This window comes from Echiichthys vipera, assembly GCF_963691815.1.
Source record: "Echiichthys vipera genome assembly, chromosome: 16".
NCBI lineage: Eukaryota > Metazoa > Chordata > Actinopteri > Perciformes > Trachinidae > Echiichthys > Echiichthys vipera.
The window spans coordinates 10,316,796-10,333,649 of NC_139841.1; the positions used below are offsets into that span (position 1 = coordinate 10,316,796).

The 16,854-nt window shown below is 41.7% G+C and overlaps 2 protein-coding genes across 3 annotated transcripts in view; one reads left to right on the forward strand and one right to left on the reverse strand.

Moving 5' to 3' along the window:
* Positions 1-345: 345 nt before the first annotated feature.
* Positions 346-10,651, forward strand: wdr5 (WD repeat domain 5). The gene is made up of 14 exons (XM_083930267.1): positions 346-483; positions 2,624-2,733; positions 2,881-2,989; positions 3,264-3,337; positions 4,188-4,277; positions 5,021-5,110; positions 5,238-5,321; positions 5,408-5,463; positions 6,649-6,695; positions 8,057-8,132; positions 8,770-8,803; positions 9,404-9,478; positions 9,643-9,730; positions 10,143-10,651. The coding sequence occupies exons 2-14, from the start codon at positions 2,656-2,658 to the stop codon at positions 10,241-10,243; spliced, it is 1,002 nt and encodes a 333-aa protein (XP_083786393.1). The 5' UTR covers positions 346-483; positions 2,624-2,655; the 3' UTR covers positions 10,244-10,651.
* Positions 10,652-11,342: 691 nt separating this feature from the next.
* The window catches only part of rxraa (retinoid X receptor, alpha a), a 107,469-nt gene continuing 101,957 nt past the window's right edge, over positions 11,343-16,854 (reverse strand). For both annotated transcript variants that reach the window (XM_083929801.1, XM_083929800.1), the window contains exons 10-11: positions 16,733-16,838; positions 11,343-16,422 (exon numbers count right to left, since the gene is read on the reverse strand). In XM_083929801.1, the coding sequence (XP_083785927.1) occupies positions 16,275-16,422; positions 16,733-16,838 (254 nt within the window). In that variant the 3' untranslated portion in view covers positions 11,343-16,274. The remainder of the gene's footprint in view (positions 16,423-16,732; positions 16,839-16,854) is intronic.

The window sequence follows — 16,854 nt, forward strand, 5'->3', positions numbered from 1 at the left end:
CAGACAGAGCAAAGGCAAAAGCACATACAAATCCACACGAATATACACATCAACAAGGCAAGGTAAATGATATGACGCGTTTAACAAACGTGAACGGCAAAAATGAAATGAACAGATGATAAGGTAAAAAATACAGTAAAGAGACAAGAGTTTGCACAACAATTTGCATTATAAATCAGATTTAAGCTAAATTCCCAACAGGATAAACAGTGTCCACTACTAAAAGCAAAGTGACAAAATAGGTTCATTTGCCTTTGACGCTTCTTGTCCCTCTTTAGCTTCCGTTACTTCTGAGGATGACGCGCATGCGCGGAGACGCATCACCACACCACATTCCCCGCTTCTCCTCGCAGGCAAACATCCAGGAGCAAGCGGACTGATTGATGCGTTCTCCACGATCGTCTGAATAAAAAAATAGGGGTATTTCTCCCTTATATCCGTGCGAGGAGTAACAACCTGATCCAGAAGCCGCATTTAATCCACGTGAGTATCGCTTTATGACTCATTCCTCGTTGTTTGAATGGAGGGCCCCTCCGTGGCTGCTCGACCAATTTGTCAACAGCATCAATGCGTTTAAAGCAGACGGCTAACGCTACATGATCAGACGACCTCACATTAAACCAGTGGATGTAAGATGGAGTTGTTTTCCCTCTGTGTCGAGCTTCAACCCATATTTGGTGAAATATTATATATATATGGTTACGGTATGATGATAGGTGCTGTCAGAGCTGAACTTCCTAGCGTAAGGGCTCCATGTCGCCCTTTGTTTAATACGTATTCTGTTCAAATGTACGCTAACGTTGTTGCATGTCAACACGAACTGGCGTATTTGTAATCGATACCAACTACTCAGCGATAGCGTCGTGTTCTTAGCTGACGGTAGGAAATGTTTCAGTCCTTTCAACCTTATCAAGGCCAGTTAACGTTAGCTTGCTAACTGCTAGCTGAAATAGCTAAACGTAAAGAAAACGCTGAGCTGAAGCACAAACAGGTACACAGTGCATGTCTTCATGTAAAAAACAATGCATCCTTTGACCATATATTTGACTGAAGCATTTACTGAGCGTTATAGTATAATTCCCCGCGGTAACATAGCTAGGAATTGTTTAATTTATAGCTGTCATCGTTTACAGGATTAGCACGGATATCAGTTTAGTCAATTATTCTGACACAGCAGTGATAACCTTTCTTGTACCCTAATGGGTATTTTTGCAGTTACCAGGGATTAGTTGGAGATATTGTGGTGTAGGTTAAATTATTTAAAAAAACACAACAACAACATGATATGTAGTTAGTAAGCTGTAACTGTAACACAATAACAACTTTATTTATATAGCACATCTTTAAAAAGAAGTTTACGAAGTGCTTTGACAGACAGAGCAAAGGCAAAATTCGCATCAAAGTCCATATACAAATATAAACAGCAACACAAGGCTAGGTAAATGATAGGACGCTTTTAACAAACAGTAGAAATGACAAATGAGTAATACAAAATGACATTTACAGATAAGGTAGAAAGACAATGCAAACCTATAAAGGCAAGTCTAAAAAATAAGTTTCTTAAAAGAAGTCACAGATTTCACCTCGGGCAGGTTGGTCCAAATTCAAGGGGTCCTGTTGGAGAAGATCTGCCCAAGTTTTGAGCCTCGACTTTGAAATATTGAGAAGGGCCCTGCCCCCGGATCTAATACTGTGAACAGGCTCGTATGGGGTCAGCATTACTAATATATAATGACCATGACAAGTGCTCATAATGATCAGTGACATCTTAAATACAGGGAGCCAGAGAAGTCAGGCTCATATTGTATTGATATGATGTCGTCTGTTAAGCCAGTGTGTTGCAAAAAAGTGAAAATGGGTTAGCAAGTGAGCAGAGAAGTCTTAACAGTTAGCTCAAGGTAATGGATATACAGTTTAAATAGTTGGCTAACTTATAGAACTGGAGGAATGGCTGAAAGAGGTAACTAAAAGTCATTCATATGCAGTTGAAACAGTTGGCTAAAAGTAACGGTTAAATGGTTGAAATAGTTACATGTCCAGCTCCTGCCACAGGTAGTACAAATGCAAACTTGACCAAACCCACCTAGACATTATATAGTTTTAAGGGTTCAAAAAAAGTACTGTAACAATATTAGAAAATATTGCGACGTGTTAAATAATATCCATTAATGATACATTCAAATGAACACATCTGGATTCGATGGGTGGTGTTGATGAAGGGCTACTTGAGTTTATCTGATGCTGGTGTACGTCTTAAAGAAAGGGTCGGGACCACTGCTGTACATCACAATTTAAAAATCACTTTTAATTGAATGATGTATGTATACATTGGAGCAATCAGTGTTACACCTTTTTATTTGTTATGACACATTTTTAATCTACATCATACCCTGCTGTTTCACAGTGTGATGTCTTGTGACACTGGGGCATAGCTGACTTCGGCTATTTTGCATTTGAATAACAGTAGACGTCTAAACCCCGTATGTTGTTGGGTCCTTAAAAATCTACAGACTGTGCGCAGTTGGTAATGCGTTGTTTCACTTTGGTTTCATGTGAATGTAACACCGCCTACGTACTAGGTTCAATTATCAACTTACTTCAATATCTGTTTCTTCGGTTTCAGGGTCGTGCTCAATTGATGCTCATTTGCTCACCATGGCAACAGAAGATAAGAAACCGGAGACGGACACAAAGCCTCCGGTTGTTCCATCGGCATCTGCCAGTCAAAGCAAGGTGTGAATTTTCTTTTCTCATTGGTTTATTTATTTGTAATTGGTAATTGTTTGGCAGCAGTGTGAGATTTCAGGATATTAATGTTTTACTTTGATGTCACACATTATGTAGAGATTGTCAAATATCATGTTTTGTTTTCATTTACAGTCTGCGCCCGCAAAGCCAAACTACAGCCTGAAGTTCACATTAGCGGGCCACACTAAAGCCGTCTCCTCCGTCAAATTCAGTCCGAGCGGAGAATGGCTCGCCAGCTCATGTGAGTTCTTTTCCCATTCTCTCTTTCATGGGCCGCAGTAAATCAGAGCTGCAGTAATGACAGTGCTCATCATCATTCAATCTGCCAACTATTTTCTCAAATAATCGTTTAGTCTATGACATGTAGAAAACTAATAGTGAAAAAAAAATACAGTAAATTGTGTTTGAAAATGTTTTGCCTTTATCAGTACTATGTCATATTTTGAAGCATTTGTTTGGAGTGGTTTTATGAAGGCTGTAGTAACAGTGAATGCCTATTAATTTTGTCTTTGCAGCTGCTGATAAACTCATCAAAATCTGGGGAGCATACGACGGAAAGTTTGAGAAAACCATATCTGGACACAAACTCGTGAGTAAATCAGATTCTCATCTCTACTGCTGGAGTATTTCTGCTGTTTGTTGAGGTTTCGATAGACAGGATTGCTCACAAGATCTTATCCGTGCGTACATTTAGCATGAGAAGGATGATCAAAAAGCTATTGGAAGTTTTGAGCATAAGGGTGCACTCACACTGTCCTTCCGCACCGGGCCAAAACTGTTTTTTTCAGCTAAAGCCTAGTGCGTTTGAGCAGTGTGAGTGCAACCGCTCCACGCATAACAGCGGACAGCGGGCCGTCCACGGCCCGCCTGAGAGAGCCGTTTGCACGTGTACGAGCACAAGGCCTGCGGCGGTTCTGACGTAATTTATGTGCGCCTGTTCGGACATAGAAAAAAGAAGGACGGACCATGCGCGGACATTTAACAACAACAACAATGGTGGCGAAAGGTTCACGTTGGTGTGATGCGGAGGTGGAGTGTTTACTGCAGATTTGGTCGATGAAAATATTCAAAAACAGTCGACAAGACGCACAAAAACTCAGAGGTCTATGGAAAGATTTGTAGACAAAGCGATGCATCGCGATGACGTCATCAATGGGTGTGACGTGTTACGGCGTGATGACGTATGGGCAGCAAGAAGCATTTGCGCGAGGCCCAGGCAGTGTGAGTGCAAACGGGCCTGGGGCGCAGGGGGAGAGGGAGGGGGGACAACTACCCTAAAGCCCGGGGCTCTGTGCAGAAGGACAGTGTGAGGAAGTAGGATGTACTATGTACATGATGTGAGTATAAGTTGACTGAGTTGATAACACTAAATCCCTTTGGATTGATCCATGTTATTTTATTGACTTATCCCCCCCCCCCCCCCCCCAATGAACCTGCAGGGTATATCTGACGTGGCCTGGTCCTCTGACTCCAACCTCCTGGTGTCTGCATCGGACGACAAAACCCTGAAGATCTGGGATGTCAGCTCGGTAAGAGAGCAGAGTGATTGATTAACTTAAAGGTCCTATGTCATAAAAAGTGAGATATCATTGTCTTTTTGATTATAAAGTAAGTTCAGGTGCCATATGAATACTGTGAAAGCACAAAAAGGCTCAGTCTACAGAGAAATGCACACAGCTCCTTTAAAAGACACAGCTCCTGAATGCGGGCCGTTTGGGACTTCTGTAAGGTTGTGATGTCACAATGCTGACCAATCAAGAGTAGACTGGGCTTTTTCAGGAATGGGGCTTAAAGAGACAGGTGCTAAAATGCAGCGTTTCAGACAGAAAGTATGAGAAAATGTGTTATTTTAACATTAAAGCATGTAAACATGTGCTAATAGGAACCCAAGATACAAGTATGAACCTTAAACTGAGCATAATATATTTAAATTCTGAGTTTTTTGTATCAGTGGCAGTACAGTCAGATCATGCTACCTTCCAGGGGCTTCACAGTATCGCTGAACTGAACTATAAAGAAATGGCATAAGACCCTGTCTATACAAAGGCCGCGGCAGTGGCATTACACATTCATGAAGTATGAAAACCGAATCCATGCACACACTTAAGATTCATATCTGGGGTTTCTGTGGGAGTCAGATTTTTATCACCATAAAGGCTGCAGTTAGCTACTTGAATGGATTCTAACGCCAGCTGTACTTTGAGTGAGAAGTGATCTTTTCTTTTCTGTTACCAGCGAGAATGTGACATTTCAACTCTTTGCTTTCATGCAGGGGAAATGCTTAAAAACTCTAAAAGGTCACAGCAACTACGTCTTCTGCTGCAACTTCAACCCCCAGTCCAATCTAATCGTGTCAGGATCGGTGAGTACGAAGCTTCTGGCGTAAAACAAGCAGTAAATGGAACGCACGTGTTAGACCTTTGTTGCGAAAGCGCTCACTCTGAGCATTGTAAGCGTGTCAAAAATATGTGTTTTTTTTCTGCTTACAGTTCGATGAGAGCGTAAGGATATGGGACGTGAAGACCGGGAAGTGTTTGAAAACATTGCCGGCTCATTCTGACCCCGTCTCGGCTGTAAGTTGATTTATTTATAACGTTAGAGGACTCTTTGAGGCGGACATGGTATCAGTAATGTGCTGGGATTCTGTCTGGGGTTGCAGGTTCATTTTAACAGAGACGGCTCCCTGATTGTGTCCAGCAGCTACGACGGCCTTTGGTGAGAGCCAGCACGTATTATCACATTTACATTCACTCGTCTCGATCAGTCGTGCACACTCACTCATCGGGTTGCATCTTTGCCCTCAGTAATGGCACACTTTTAAAGGCGACGGTGGAAAATGTCAGGCTGTGTTCCTCATTAGCAGATTATTTCTCAGTCAGTTTAGGACCTAATGGATCTTGCATTATATTTGTCACAGTACAGCATGCAATTATGTTCCATTAGTTTTCCTGCTTTCCAAAGTCAACACTTTATTTAACAAAGACAATCATTTGAGGTCTCATAGCTGCCTGAATAAGAATGCGTAGGATTGGGGCTTAATAGAAAACTTCCTACATGAGTGTAAACGTGCAAAATGAAGAGAGAATATTTTTGTAGATGTAATGTAATAACATATTGTCATAATACTGTTATCTTTATATGCAGAAATCTTCATTAGCATTGTTAACACAGCATTCTACAATGCCCTTGCTGTACTCGCATACAGTATCTTACTTAAAGGTGTCTTATTGTAAAATTACCTTTGATTATAAAGTAGGTCTGAGTGTTATATAAATACTGTGACAGTATCAAAACACACAGCCCGTATTCAGAAACTTCAGAAGCCAGGACTTCTGTACGGTTGTGATGTCACAACTATGACGACTAATCACATAATCCCTGCCGAGATAATAGCAGGAGGCCTACAAACTAGACACATTACCAATATCGGGATTTCAAAGTGGACAAAAGTAACTAAAATGTACTTATCGTAGTAAAACATTAATTTTGGTGGAAGTAATCAGTAAAGTAGTTTTGTTACCTTTTAATGAGGTAACTGTAACTTATTATTATCTAGACTTGGAATAGAAGAAGGGGAAACATAAGAAGTGTGTGTGTGTGTGTGTGTGTGTGTGTGTGTGTGTGTGTGTGTGTGTGTGTGTGTGTGTGTGTGTGTGTGTGTGTGTGTGTGTGTGTGTGTGTGTGTGTGTGTGTGTGTGTGTGTGTGTGTGTGTGTGTGTGTGTGTGTGTGTGTGTGTGTGTGTGTGTGTGTGTGTGTGTGTGTGTGTGTGTGTGTGTGTGTGTGTGTGTGTGTAGAAACATAAACGCATAACTCATTTTGTTGTGACAATATTTACATGCTTTAAGTGTTAGAAATGTCTAAATAATGATAATAGTGTTTTTATTTTTTTCTATTCCCAGCCGAATCTGGGACACCGCATCGGGGCAGTGTTTAAAGACACTCATAGGTAAGAGCACCTAGTATGTGCAGTGCTTTGAGGCCTTCAATCCCTGGGACATTGTTGCATGTTGTGCAGATTTTCACCTCCATTCTCATTCCGTGTAATAACCCTTTCCCACTGGACCAAAACCCCCACTAACAACTTGCTTCTGACTTTGGGAGAGGCTACAGTCGCCATTCATTTCCGGGACAAATGGCTCTGCTGGAGTTACATGCGTTTATTTGACTCTAATCAGCAGTGATGGACACATGACCCCCGGATGGACGCGCTAATTTTCAGCCCTGTTGCAATGCCATGCCGCGATGTGCGTCACCTCCGTCGGTAACTTCTGCGACAATCAGCCACAAATTCCGTCCGTCTCAAAAAAACAGTGCTCTGGCTTCTCTCCAAATTAGTCGGCACCAAGTTTGAAAGAGACACTGAATAAGGACGCACTCACACTGTCCTTCCGCACCGCGACCCGGGCTTTAGGGTACTTGTCCCCCCCTCCCTCTCCCAGGCCCGTTTGTACTCACACTGCCTGGGCCTCGCGCAAATGCTTCTTGAGGTCCATACGTCATCACGCCGTAACGCGTCACACACATTGATTGACGTCATCGCGATGCATCGCTTTATTTACAAATCTTTCCATAGACCTCAGAGTTTTTGTGCGTCTTGTCGACTGTTTTTGAATATTTTCATCGACCAAATCTGCAGTAGACACTCCACCTCCGCACCACACCAACGTGAACCTTTCACCGCCATTGTTGTTGTTGTTAAATGTCCGCACATGGTCCGTCCTTATTTTTTCTATGTCCGAACAGGCGCACATAAATTACGTCAGAACCGTCGTAGGCATCGTGCTCGTACACGTGCAAACACGCTCTACAAAAGCCCACCTCTCTCAGGCGGGCCGTGGACCGCTGTCAGCAGTTATGCGCGGAGCAGGTGCACTCACACTGCTCAAACGCACTAGGCTTTAGCCGAAAAACCGATTTTGGCCCGGTGCGGAAGGACAGTGTCAGTGCGCCCTAAGTAACAGATAAAAAAAAAGAAAGAAATAACCACCGTAACATGTCACCATCCAAAAAAAATGCGAAAATACTCCTTCACTGGCAATGGGGAAGGAGCCCAATGCCTATTTTGAACAGGTTTTTCTGCATTAAAGAAAACATGCATATACGCTAATGTTGGTGTAAAAGGGGCATTGCAGGAAATGCGTTTTGAAATTGTGTAATAGTATTTTTTCTGTCAATTAGTGACAGAAATTTAAATGAGTTCTGTCTGCATTGAGGCATGATAACACGTGAAATTCTCCACTCAGACATTATTAGGCTTTTGGTTCCTATCGTCTGCTAACACTGCTCCTGTTGTTGTGCTGATGTTAGATGATGACAACCCCCCTGTGTCGTTTGTGAAGTTTTCCCCCAACGGGAAATACATCCTGGCTGCTACACTGGACAAGTGAGTATCACGAACCTGCAGGTCATTCAGGAGGAGCTTTTTGTGAAGAGTCTCTGGGGATTAGACCCTGTATGTTCAGGAGGGGAAGTACAGCAGCAGGGTGTAGACACTGGTGGTGGGGAAGAGAGCTGGCTGAGCTGGCTGAGGTGTGCATTATGAGATGTGGAGCAGGATTTAATGTGATGAAGGCTTGAGGTCAACGGGGTGGAGGAGGGTCACGCTGATTTGTCTGAAATGACTGAAAACAGCAGAGAGTAGAACAGTTCTTGTTTTTTTTTTGACGGCAACAATATGATTGGTTTAGGCCGAGTGCCTCAAACTGTGGTTGGTTTAAAGCAGAGTGAATGCCCACAGTCAGCTGATAGGTTAGAACCCGGAGAGTGAGAGAGAGATTTGTGAATGAATGAGCACAAAGTCTTCCTGACTGAACATTGGCTGAGCTTCCGTAGAGTAAAGTAAACCCTCCTTTCATTGTTGTTTCACCAGCAGAGGGCGGTATAACACTATAATAAGCTCTCCTTAGCTGCAGTGTTGTAGCTTTGTATAATACATGAAATGAAGATGATTAAAAGACTGTTTTATATTGTTATAATAGTTGCTTAACAAATGCACGGCTGTCTTTGTGTTTCCGTTTCAGCACGCTGAAGCTGTGGGACTACAGCAAGGGAAAGGTGAGCTGTGGGCTTTGAGTCCTAATGTTATCTCAAAATACAAACATCATCTTGCAGGTTGTTTTTTCTTCTTTTTATCAGAAGACTTCAACAGAATGTCTATGTGACAGGGTTCATACAGGTGCTTGAAATCCTTGAATCTGCTTGAACTTGAATGTTGTGTTTTTCAAAGTTGGAAAATGCTTGAAATTGTATCCGCATTTTTCCAACAACAAGTAACTATAGAAAAGCTGTAATTGAATTTCCTATCCTTCTGTTATTACAAAACACAATTTTAGTTGTTTATAGCATACTAGCATCTCTTTTAGCGTGAAATAATAATTTCCAGTATGTATGTATTTGTAGAAACATGTTTACCACAGCTGTAAGGTGCTTGAAAAGCCAGCAAATGGACCTTAAAAGTGCTTGAATTTGACCGTGTGCCGTGTACGAACCCTGATATTAAGACCCGACTTGTATTAGAGGATAACAAAATGATATTGTATTTTTTCCCCCATATTTGTTTACTAGCAAATACTTTAATACACGCGCTGATGATGTTTAAAGATCTGACTGTGCAATTCAGATTATTAACTTTTCATTGTTCCTCCAACGCTTCAGTGCTTGAAAACGTACACCGGCCACAAAAACGAGAAGTACTGCATATTCGCAAACTTCTCCGTCACCGGTGGAAAGGTAAGACATCTGGTTTCTACCAGTACACATCACCGCAAACAGTTTCTTTGATGTAACAATACAATACCTCACCCACACAGGTCATATATGTATATGAAATCGTTTTGTATTGATTGACGTGGGCAGCTAAATGTGACTGATGCTAAGCGGCCGCTCTCTTGCAGTGGATCGTGTCAGGCTCCGAGGACAACATGGTTTATATCTGGAACCTTCAGACAAAGGAGATTGTGCAGAAACTCCAGGGCCACACAGGTACAGGAAGACACACTGGTTTTGACAGCACAGATTTTAAAGGTCCCCTATTGTCAAAAAGTGAGAGCTCCACGTCTTTAAAAAAAAAAAAAAGTAGTATAAAGCAGGTTGAGGTGCTTTATTAATGCTGTGAAAGGATGAAAGTAAGGTCTGCTAGAGTGCTGTTACAGTCATTCCCCGGCAGACTGGGCTTTTTCGGGAGGGGGCGCTAAAATGGAGGGTTTAGGGACGTATATTCAGACAGACACCTGAAAAAGAGCATAACATGGGGCCTTTAAGTCTCAATATTCTGTAAATGTTGCTGTTTTTAAGACATTTTCGCATGTGTATGAATAAATATTCTTCTGGGTATAATGCGTTGAGGCGGTTCTCGGCACCCTTCTCAGTTTTCCTTTTCATCTCCTTCTTCCAGACGTCGTCATTTCGACTGCCTGCCACCCGACAGAGAACATCATCGCATCCGCCGCTTTAGAAAACGACAAAACCATCAAGCTATGGAGAAGCGACTGCTAAGCCCTTTTGGGCCATTCATATTTCTTTTCTTTTTTTTTTTAACATTATTTTTCTCTGTTTTGTTGTAAGAAAAGAGGACTTTTTTTTTCTAACGGAGAGCTCCTGCAGGATGCACAGGGCTTTCAGGCAATGACATTCAGCAAGGAGAACCAAACGAGACATCAGCCACATACAGTATCACCGGAAATTTCCCCTCGTCCCATCTGAGAGATACCCCACGCGTACGTTAACCCGCCACGTTTTGTTGGAGTCTTTTGTTATTCTTTTACGACGACGTTGATACTCTGTTCTGGTGCTTCAGTAGTTTTGACACTGCATTAACTCGGTTGTCACGGCTCCTTACCAACTCCCACATGTGCATTTCTGTTCCGGTACAATAAATGTAACGCTTATTTGGCCTTTCTACAGTTTCTTTGCCTTTTAATTGGTCTGTTATGGTGTAGTGTTGTTTCAAGGTGGAGAGGTCAACTTCAAGCTTTAGGTATAAAAAAGAAAAATGACATCAAAGGATCCTTATGGCTGTTCAAGTGACACCATTAATAGTGATGTTTTCCTTTTTTTAATGCCAGACCTCAAGTGTTTACTGTGTGCCATAACAAGATATATTCTTACTGGTAAGGCAACAAATGAGTATTAAAGGTTGGGAAGTTAGTGAACAAAGTCAAATGCTTCCAGAATAGTTTCTGGGTTTTTTTAACAGTCCTGTTGGAGAATTAAAATAAGTCCCAACCCAAGGTCTAATTTAACAGTTTCTGACTGATCAAATGAAGTTCTTTAATGTTTGAGGATTTGTACATATTGCATTGACGTATTGTGATTTGATTATTTGTTTTGGTCTCTTCTGCTTGATAAGCTCCTCCTGCATACAAAGCCAGCAGCATCTGTCCTCTGTAGTTAACCCTGGATCTTTGTGGAATACGTGTTTGCATTTGACAGCTATAACCTGCAACTTAATAAAACCAGTTTTTGTATGTTTCATGTGAGCGAGTCATGAGTGAACGTGTTTTAAAGCAGACTCAAACGGGGACAGTCAAGCTTACTTTGTTATTTTTTTAATAACTTTTTTTCTGAAAGATAGAACATCAGAGAACAACCCACAAAGAACAGATGACAAAATTCAATCTCTTTAAAAATCAACAAAAATATGAGAGAAGACATTCCCATTTTGCAGCGACAGGTTGAAAATGACAAAGTAAAGGCGACACAGTTACCGAGGTGCCAAAGCCAACAATTCCTTGCACCTTAAATTTTCAATCTGAAAATTGCTTTGTTGAATAAGCTTACGTATACAACAGCCTGCAGAAGAAAAGGGAAAGGACAGAGTACACAAGCAAGGGATAAAATTACCTTTGTACAAAAATAGATCTTTTTCAAAGTTTTTTTTCCTTTTTTTTCTTGAACATTTTACCGTCTATGCAACAAAGAAAGCAGTGATTGTGTCACAAGCTCAGCTTTTCCTGATTACACTTTTTGAACATAAAACTGCCAAGCAACACAAACATTTTGGAGGGGTACAAAGTCTTAACCTTTTTTTCCTCTTTCATTGTTTTTTGAGGTCCGATAAACTTTTGAGAAGCTGGTTCTTTTCAGTTTAGAGCGGCTCTGCTGGTTGATCAGGATTACATTTATAAAGTCACTGAAATGCAAAACCCTGTCAGATATTTGTGAGAGGGAAAAAACACCACAAAACTGAGTTGTTTGGTCTGACAGACTCGTCTCCCTCTTTCAATGTTGGAAATACGCAAGGAACAGATCTGTCGATATATATTTATAAATATATACACATATACATATTAACAAAATATAGCTTTATGTTATAAAGCGTTCGTTTAGGTGATCATTCCACGGGGAAGATCCTTTCTTTATCTAGTCAAGAAGATCATTGTCAGTTAATTTCCTGCAGGGGAGTGAGCTCGCACAGCGTCCACTTTATGGCTTAAGAGACCTACGGTCGCCAATCACAGTAAGCTCAGAGGAGGAGACATCAGACAATATTCATTTGAAAGTTGGGTTGAAAAATGTACGTTTAATCCCTTAATATCTGCTTTGCTCGAATAAAATCAGCAAAGGAAATCCAGCCCTAAAAGAGTAGTTTGTCTTGGCCATGATGCTTTACTTGTTTGGTTTTAACATGCAAACAAGAATTGATTTTTTCCAGAATATAAATACTGTAAACTGAGCTCAGACTGGCAGTCAATACTGTCACCCGGATAGTTTGTAATACCTCACTGTGATGGTTGAGTAATAATAAAGCCATAAGCCAATATTAATCACAGGCCATACTGAAGTTATTGCTTCTATTTTTCAGTTTTAACAATGACAGACTCTGAGGTTTTTGTCTGGTCAAAATAAACATTGATGATAATAACGCAGTGAGAAAGTGCCATCCTTTTGTCTGATTAAATACTTGTAGAAAAAAATTCAAGTAATGTTGCAGCGCTGCTTCTCATACACTAGAGGGAGCTCACAGCTCTCAAATAGCCACCGCATCCCTCACTCTCTCCCACTGAAACTCCGACGCGCTGCAGTCCTGCTTGAAGCTGGAGTACAGAATCTGTCATTTCAGAGCTGGTATCTGAACCAACTCTGCTTTTATCTTCATAAGGAAAGAGATCACTGGGCACCTGGGGCCGGGTTCCACAGAGGTGGATTAACATATGCAAAGTGAACCCCCTAGTGGAGGCCCTTCTGTGAAACTGGACCCAGATCATGTTGAAAAAGTGACACATGGTCATTGTATCATTGGTCATTGAGTGCACACATCTATGGAGTCCTGGTGGTGCCACCACAATATTACAGACTTATTAAGATTTTGTTATTTAAGGGATAATGTAGAGTGAGCCGGTCATCGTTGCAAATTCGCAATAATGACCGTCTTGCTTATTAAATAGCCACTAACTCGAAGTGTAATTCCAGTGAAAAATCAGCCCATGGTCTTTTTCGGCACTTACATACATCAAATAAGCCATTTAGACAGTTTTTTTTCGTGTATAAACCAATCACGGAGAAATCCCGGAGAGTTGAAAACAGCCGGACGTGGCTAACACTGATTAGCTCGGGGCAGTACGGTGAAGGCATTAAAACAGCTTTTTTAACCACTAATACTGCTCAAAATAACACCAAACCTCTGCAGTAGCATGAGAAGAGTCCTGACACATAAAACAAGCATCAATGGGCTCCTTTCTTTTGGATTGACTTTGGTAATCGACTTGAATGGACTTTACTATGAGAGGAGCTGGTACCAGGGCCAGTAAGTAAGTCTTTCAAAACACTTAATAAATTCCGTGTTTGCCAACTACGTTGTTGGTGCTTCTAGATGGTTGATTTGATGTAAGCGCCGAAAAAGACCATGGGATTACACTTTAAGATGTCCATATGCTGACAGATAATACTGATTTCAACGGAGAGCTAACATTTTTTTCCCCCACAGCGACGTTAAATGTACTGGATGTCTTTCTGCAGATTGATGGACGTGTATTCATTCTGTTATTCCTAGCAGCGGACGGCTGTTCAGAAATAACAGACCGTACAACGCCGTCATTGACCAATCAGAATCACTTTGAAGTATTCAAAGTGGTGTAATAATAACAATTCCATTTACAAATTGAAAAAAAGCAAAACTAAAATGAGCTTTGAGGGCAGATCAGAAGTCGACAGCTGGCCAATAAAAGCTCCCGTTGCTCGTCTGTGGGTTGGACTTCATTTCATTTCAAAATGGAAATTGTAAATGTTAAAACAGGAGACAAATTCATCGTGATATAGAATGTGTCAGGTACGTGGTATACAAAGAAATTAAATAAATAAAAAGCCACATTGAAAATCAGTATTACGAATCCAATTCCAACCTAATTGATATTTTGTTAAATGTATTAAAATCCTGACTTGATTACAATTAAACGCTGAAAAATGATTACTGCAGTGGCACACTCAAGACTCCATACGCCTCACACCATTACCCATCGCTTATGAAAGGCTGATGAAAACACAGTGTTCAGGTTTTTTTTTCTCAGGTCCAGGTACTGTCAAGGTCCTAATGAAAGCGTGGTGAATAAGTAGATATAGAAAGACAATCATTGATTTCATTCTCTTTAAGTCCTCTTCTTCTATCACACTCATATCCTTATACTCTGCTACGCTCCACTGTTCCGTAAAACTTTTGACTGAGGGCTGATAGCTGACTGGTGAATAAACCAGTACAGACCGTCGATCACATTTCTGACTAATTGGGGAGAGATTTACTCTGGTTCAGAAAAATTATACAGTGGACCATCACCTCACAAACACTTGACTTGTTTGAGCCAGCATGCACCCGCTCTGTGGACATTCTTTGGAAATGCACTTGATGCATAGATTTGCAGCAGCTGCAGCATTTAGAGAAAAAGCTGAGGAGGAAAAGAACAGAAGCAGAATATGGGCATGAAGCATATAATACATAACATGGAGATATCTAACATTTCAGTTCGACTTGAATGACACTTGGTTGTCCAGAGAAGTGCAGAGAGAGCAAGCGTGTTTCCCTCTGAGGAGGAAAAGAATCAGGGCGTTCCTGCTCGGGCCTGGGCCACATTCCACCTCAGAGGTCCATTACATCCGCATCAGCTCTCTGTTTAGGAACCCGACTCCGCTGTCATGAGGTTAAGTGCCAAGTAACAAAACAAATAAACAAATAATGGCTCTGCTGCAACGACAAGCACTTCTCCTGCATACTGTAAATGGTTCAATGAGCGCCAGGAGGGATGGAAACAGAGGTAATAGTGCATTGCTGTTGTTAAAAATTCAAAACTGCAAACAAGGTCAATACTGTATACGGTTGTTACTTTATGTACAGGTAGGTATGAGGTGTTTCGGAAAGCTAATACCCGCTGCATGGTGGCAGAGGGCTTTCTGAGTGTGGAGGTGTTAGAATGGTGTGCTGAAATTCACATGAAATGAGAAGTGGAGAGGTTGGAGAATGGACGAACAAGGAGCTTGGATGCCGTCCGAGTACGCTGTGATCACCTGTTGAAGTTGTGGCTGCTCAGATGTTTGAAACTGGATGACAAATTGTTGTTTCTGCGCCTGCTGGCAGCCTTTCAGAGCATCGTGTAGCGTAATGCTAATGTCTGGCTAATTTACAACAGCCGGCACCTTCCTGCGTGCAGAAGTCTGCACAGATTGTACATAACAAGCTCTCCCAACTCTCAATAAATGGACATTAACTGAAGGGCTGATAAGTAAACTAATGCGTCGTCCTCCCCCGGTGTCGCACAGTGCTAATAGAGTAAGACATGGTTGTATTTGTTGGAATTGGGCAGAGACCTGAGGTTTATGAGCACTTGCAGTCTTGTTAACCCGCCTCTGAGTTCTACTCCAGAAAGAACACACTTCAAAAACAGCTAGTGCAAGACCTGACGTGTTCAGTCGAGTCAGGCAGGAACAGAAGAGTTCCTTTGAGCAGACGTGTCGTCCCGGACTGTCCCTCCCCGAAGTAAGTTCAGTCCTGAAAGAGAGAGAGGGCTCAGGTCCTGAGCCTCTCCCAGTCCACGATTGTCCCGATCACAACGCTGAGTGTCCAAATATGACATCACCGTTGTTGTTTTTTTGTTTGTTTTTTTGTTTCAAAATACCTGCAAGCATAAATGTGGGTGTTAAAACCTGATCATCTCTGCCTTTTCTTGCCAAAGTGAAGATAAAGCAAGGATGAAAACGATGGCTCAATACGTTTCCTTTGTCTTCTGTCCGACCTTGTTTTTAGTCCCGTTGTCACTCATGTTGCTGTGTGATTTTTCATATATATATATTTCTTATTTATAGATTTTTACAAGGTATAAAACAGACCCATAGGCATGGTGAATCCATTGTTTTGAAACACATCAAAGGAAGAGGGGTAGAGAGGGATGGGGGGAAGGGAGAGGTTCTCCATCCAAAGTCGTCATGTGATCTGTCCCTTGCTGGAGACGGGATTTTTGAAAAAAGGACTCTGCTCTCCAGGGCTGGTGGGAGATGTGGGGGGAGAGGGAAAGAGGGCGACGAGGGCTTAACCCTCTTGCTATTATGTCATTTGATGCGGGGCTTCTAGCATCTCCATGAGGAAAGTGTCGATGGGCGTGTCGCCGATGAGCTTGAAGAAGAACAAGTGCTCCAGACACTTGAGGCCTATGGAGCGCAGGGCTGGTAACCGCAGCAACAGTTTGGCAAATCTGTCACAACACAAGACTAAAATTAGTCACAAGACCATTATACATCTGACAAGAGAATGACAGGATAAGGAGACAAACTACACCACTCATACCTCGCATACATACAGAGACGGGTGCTAAAACAGAACTAATGTTTTTTGAACATTAAAATATATAAACATGTTCTAGTAGAAAACCAGAGTGCGAGTATGAATCTGAAAATGAGAATAATAAGGGACCTTTAAACCAAAACACCTGAAAAGAGTGAGGAGAAATTGTGTACGAAGAGAGGAAGAATGTTATGTGTACAGTAATTTCTGTGTATGCATACCTGCCAGGCTGGTCGGGGTACTTCTGTTTGCAGTAGGCCTCTAAAGACGCATAAACTTTCTCTCTCAAAGCTTCTACCTCACCTGGATTAGACAGACCTTTAGAGTCTGTGGAGACACACAC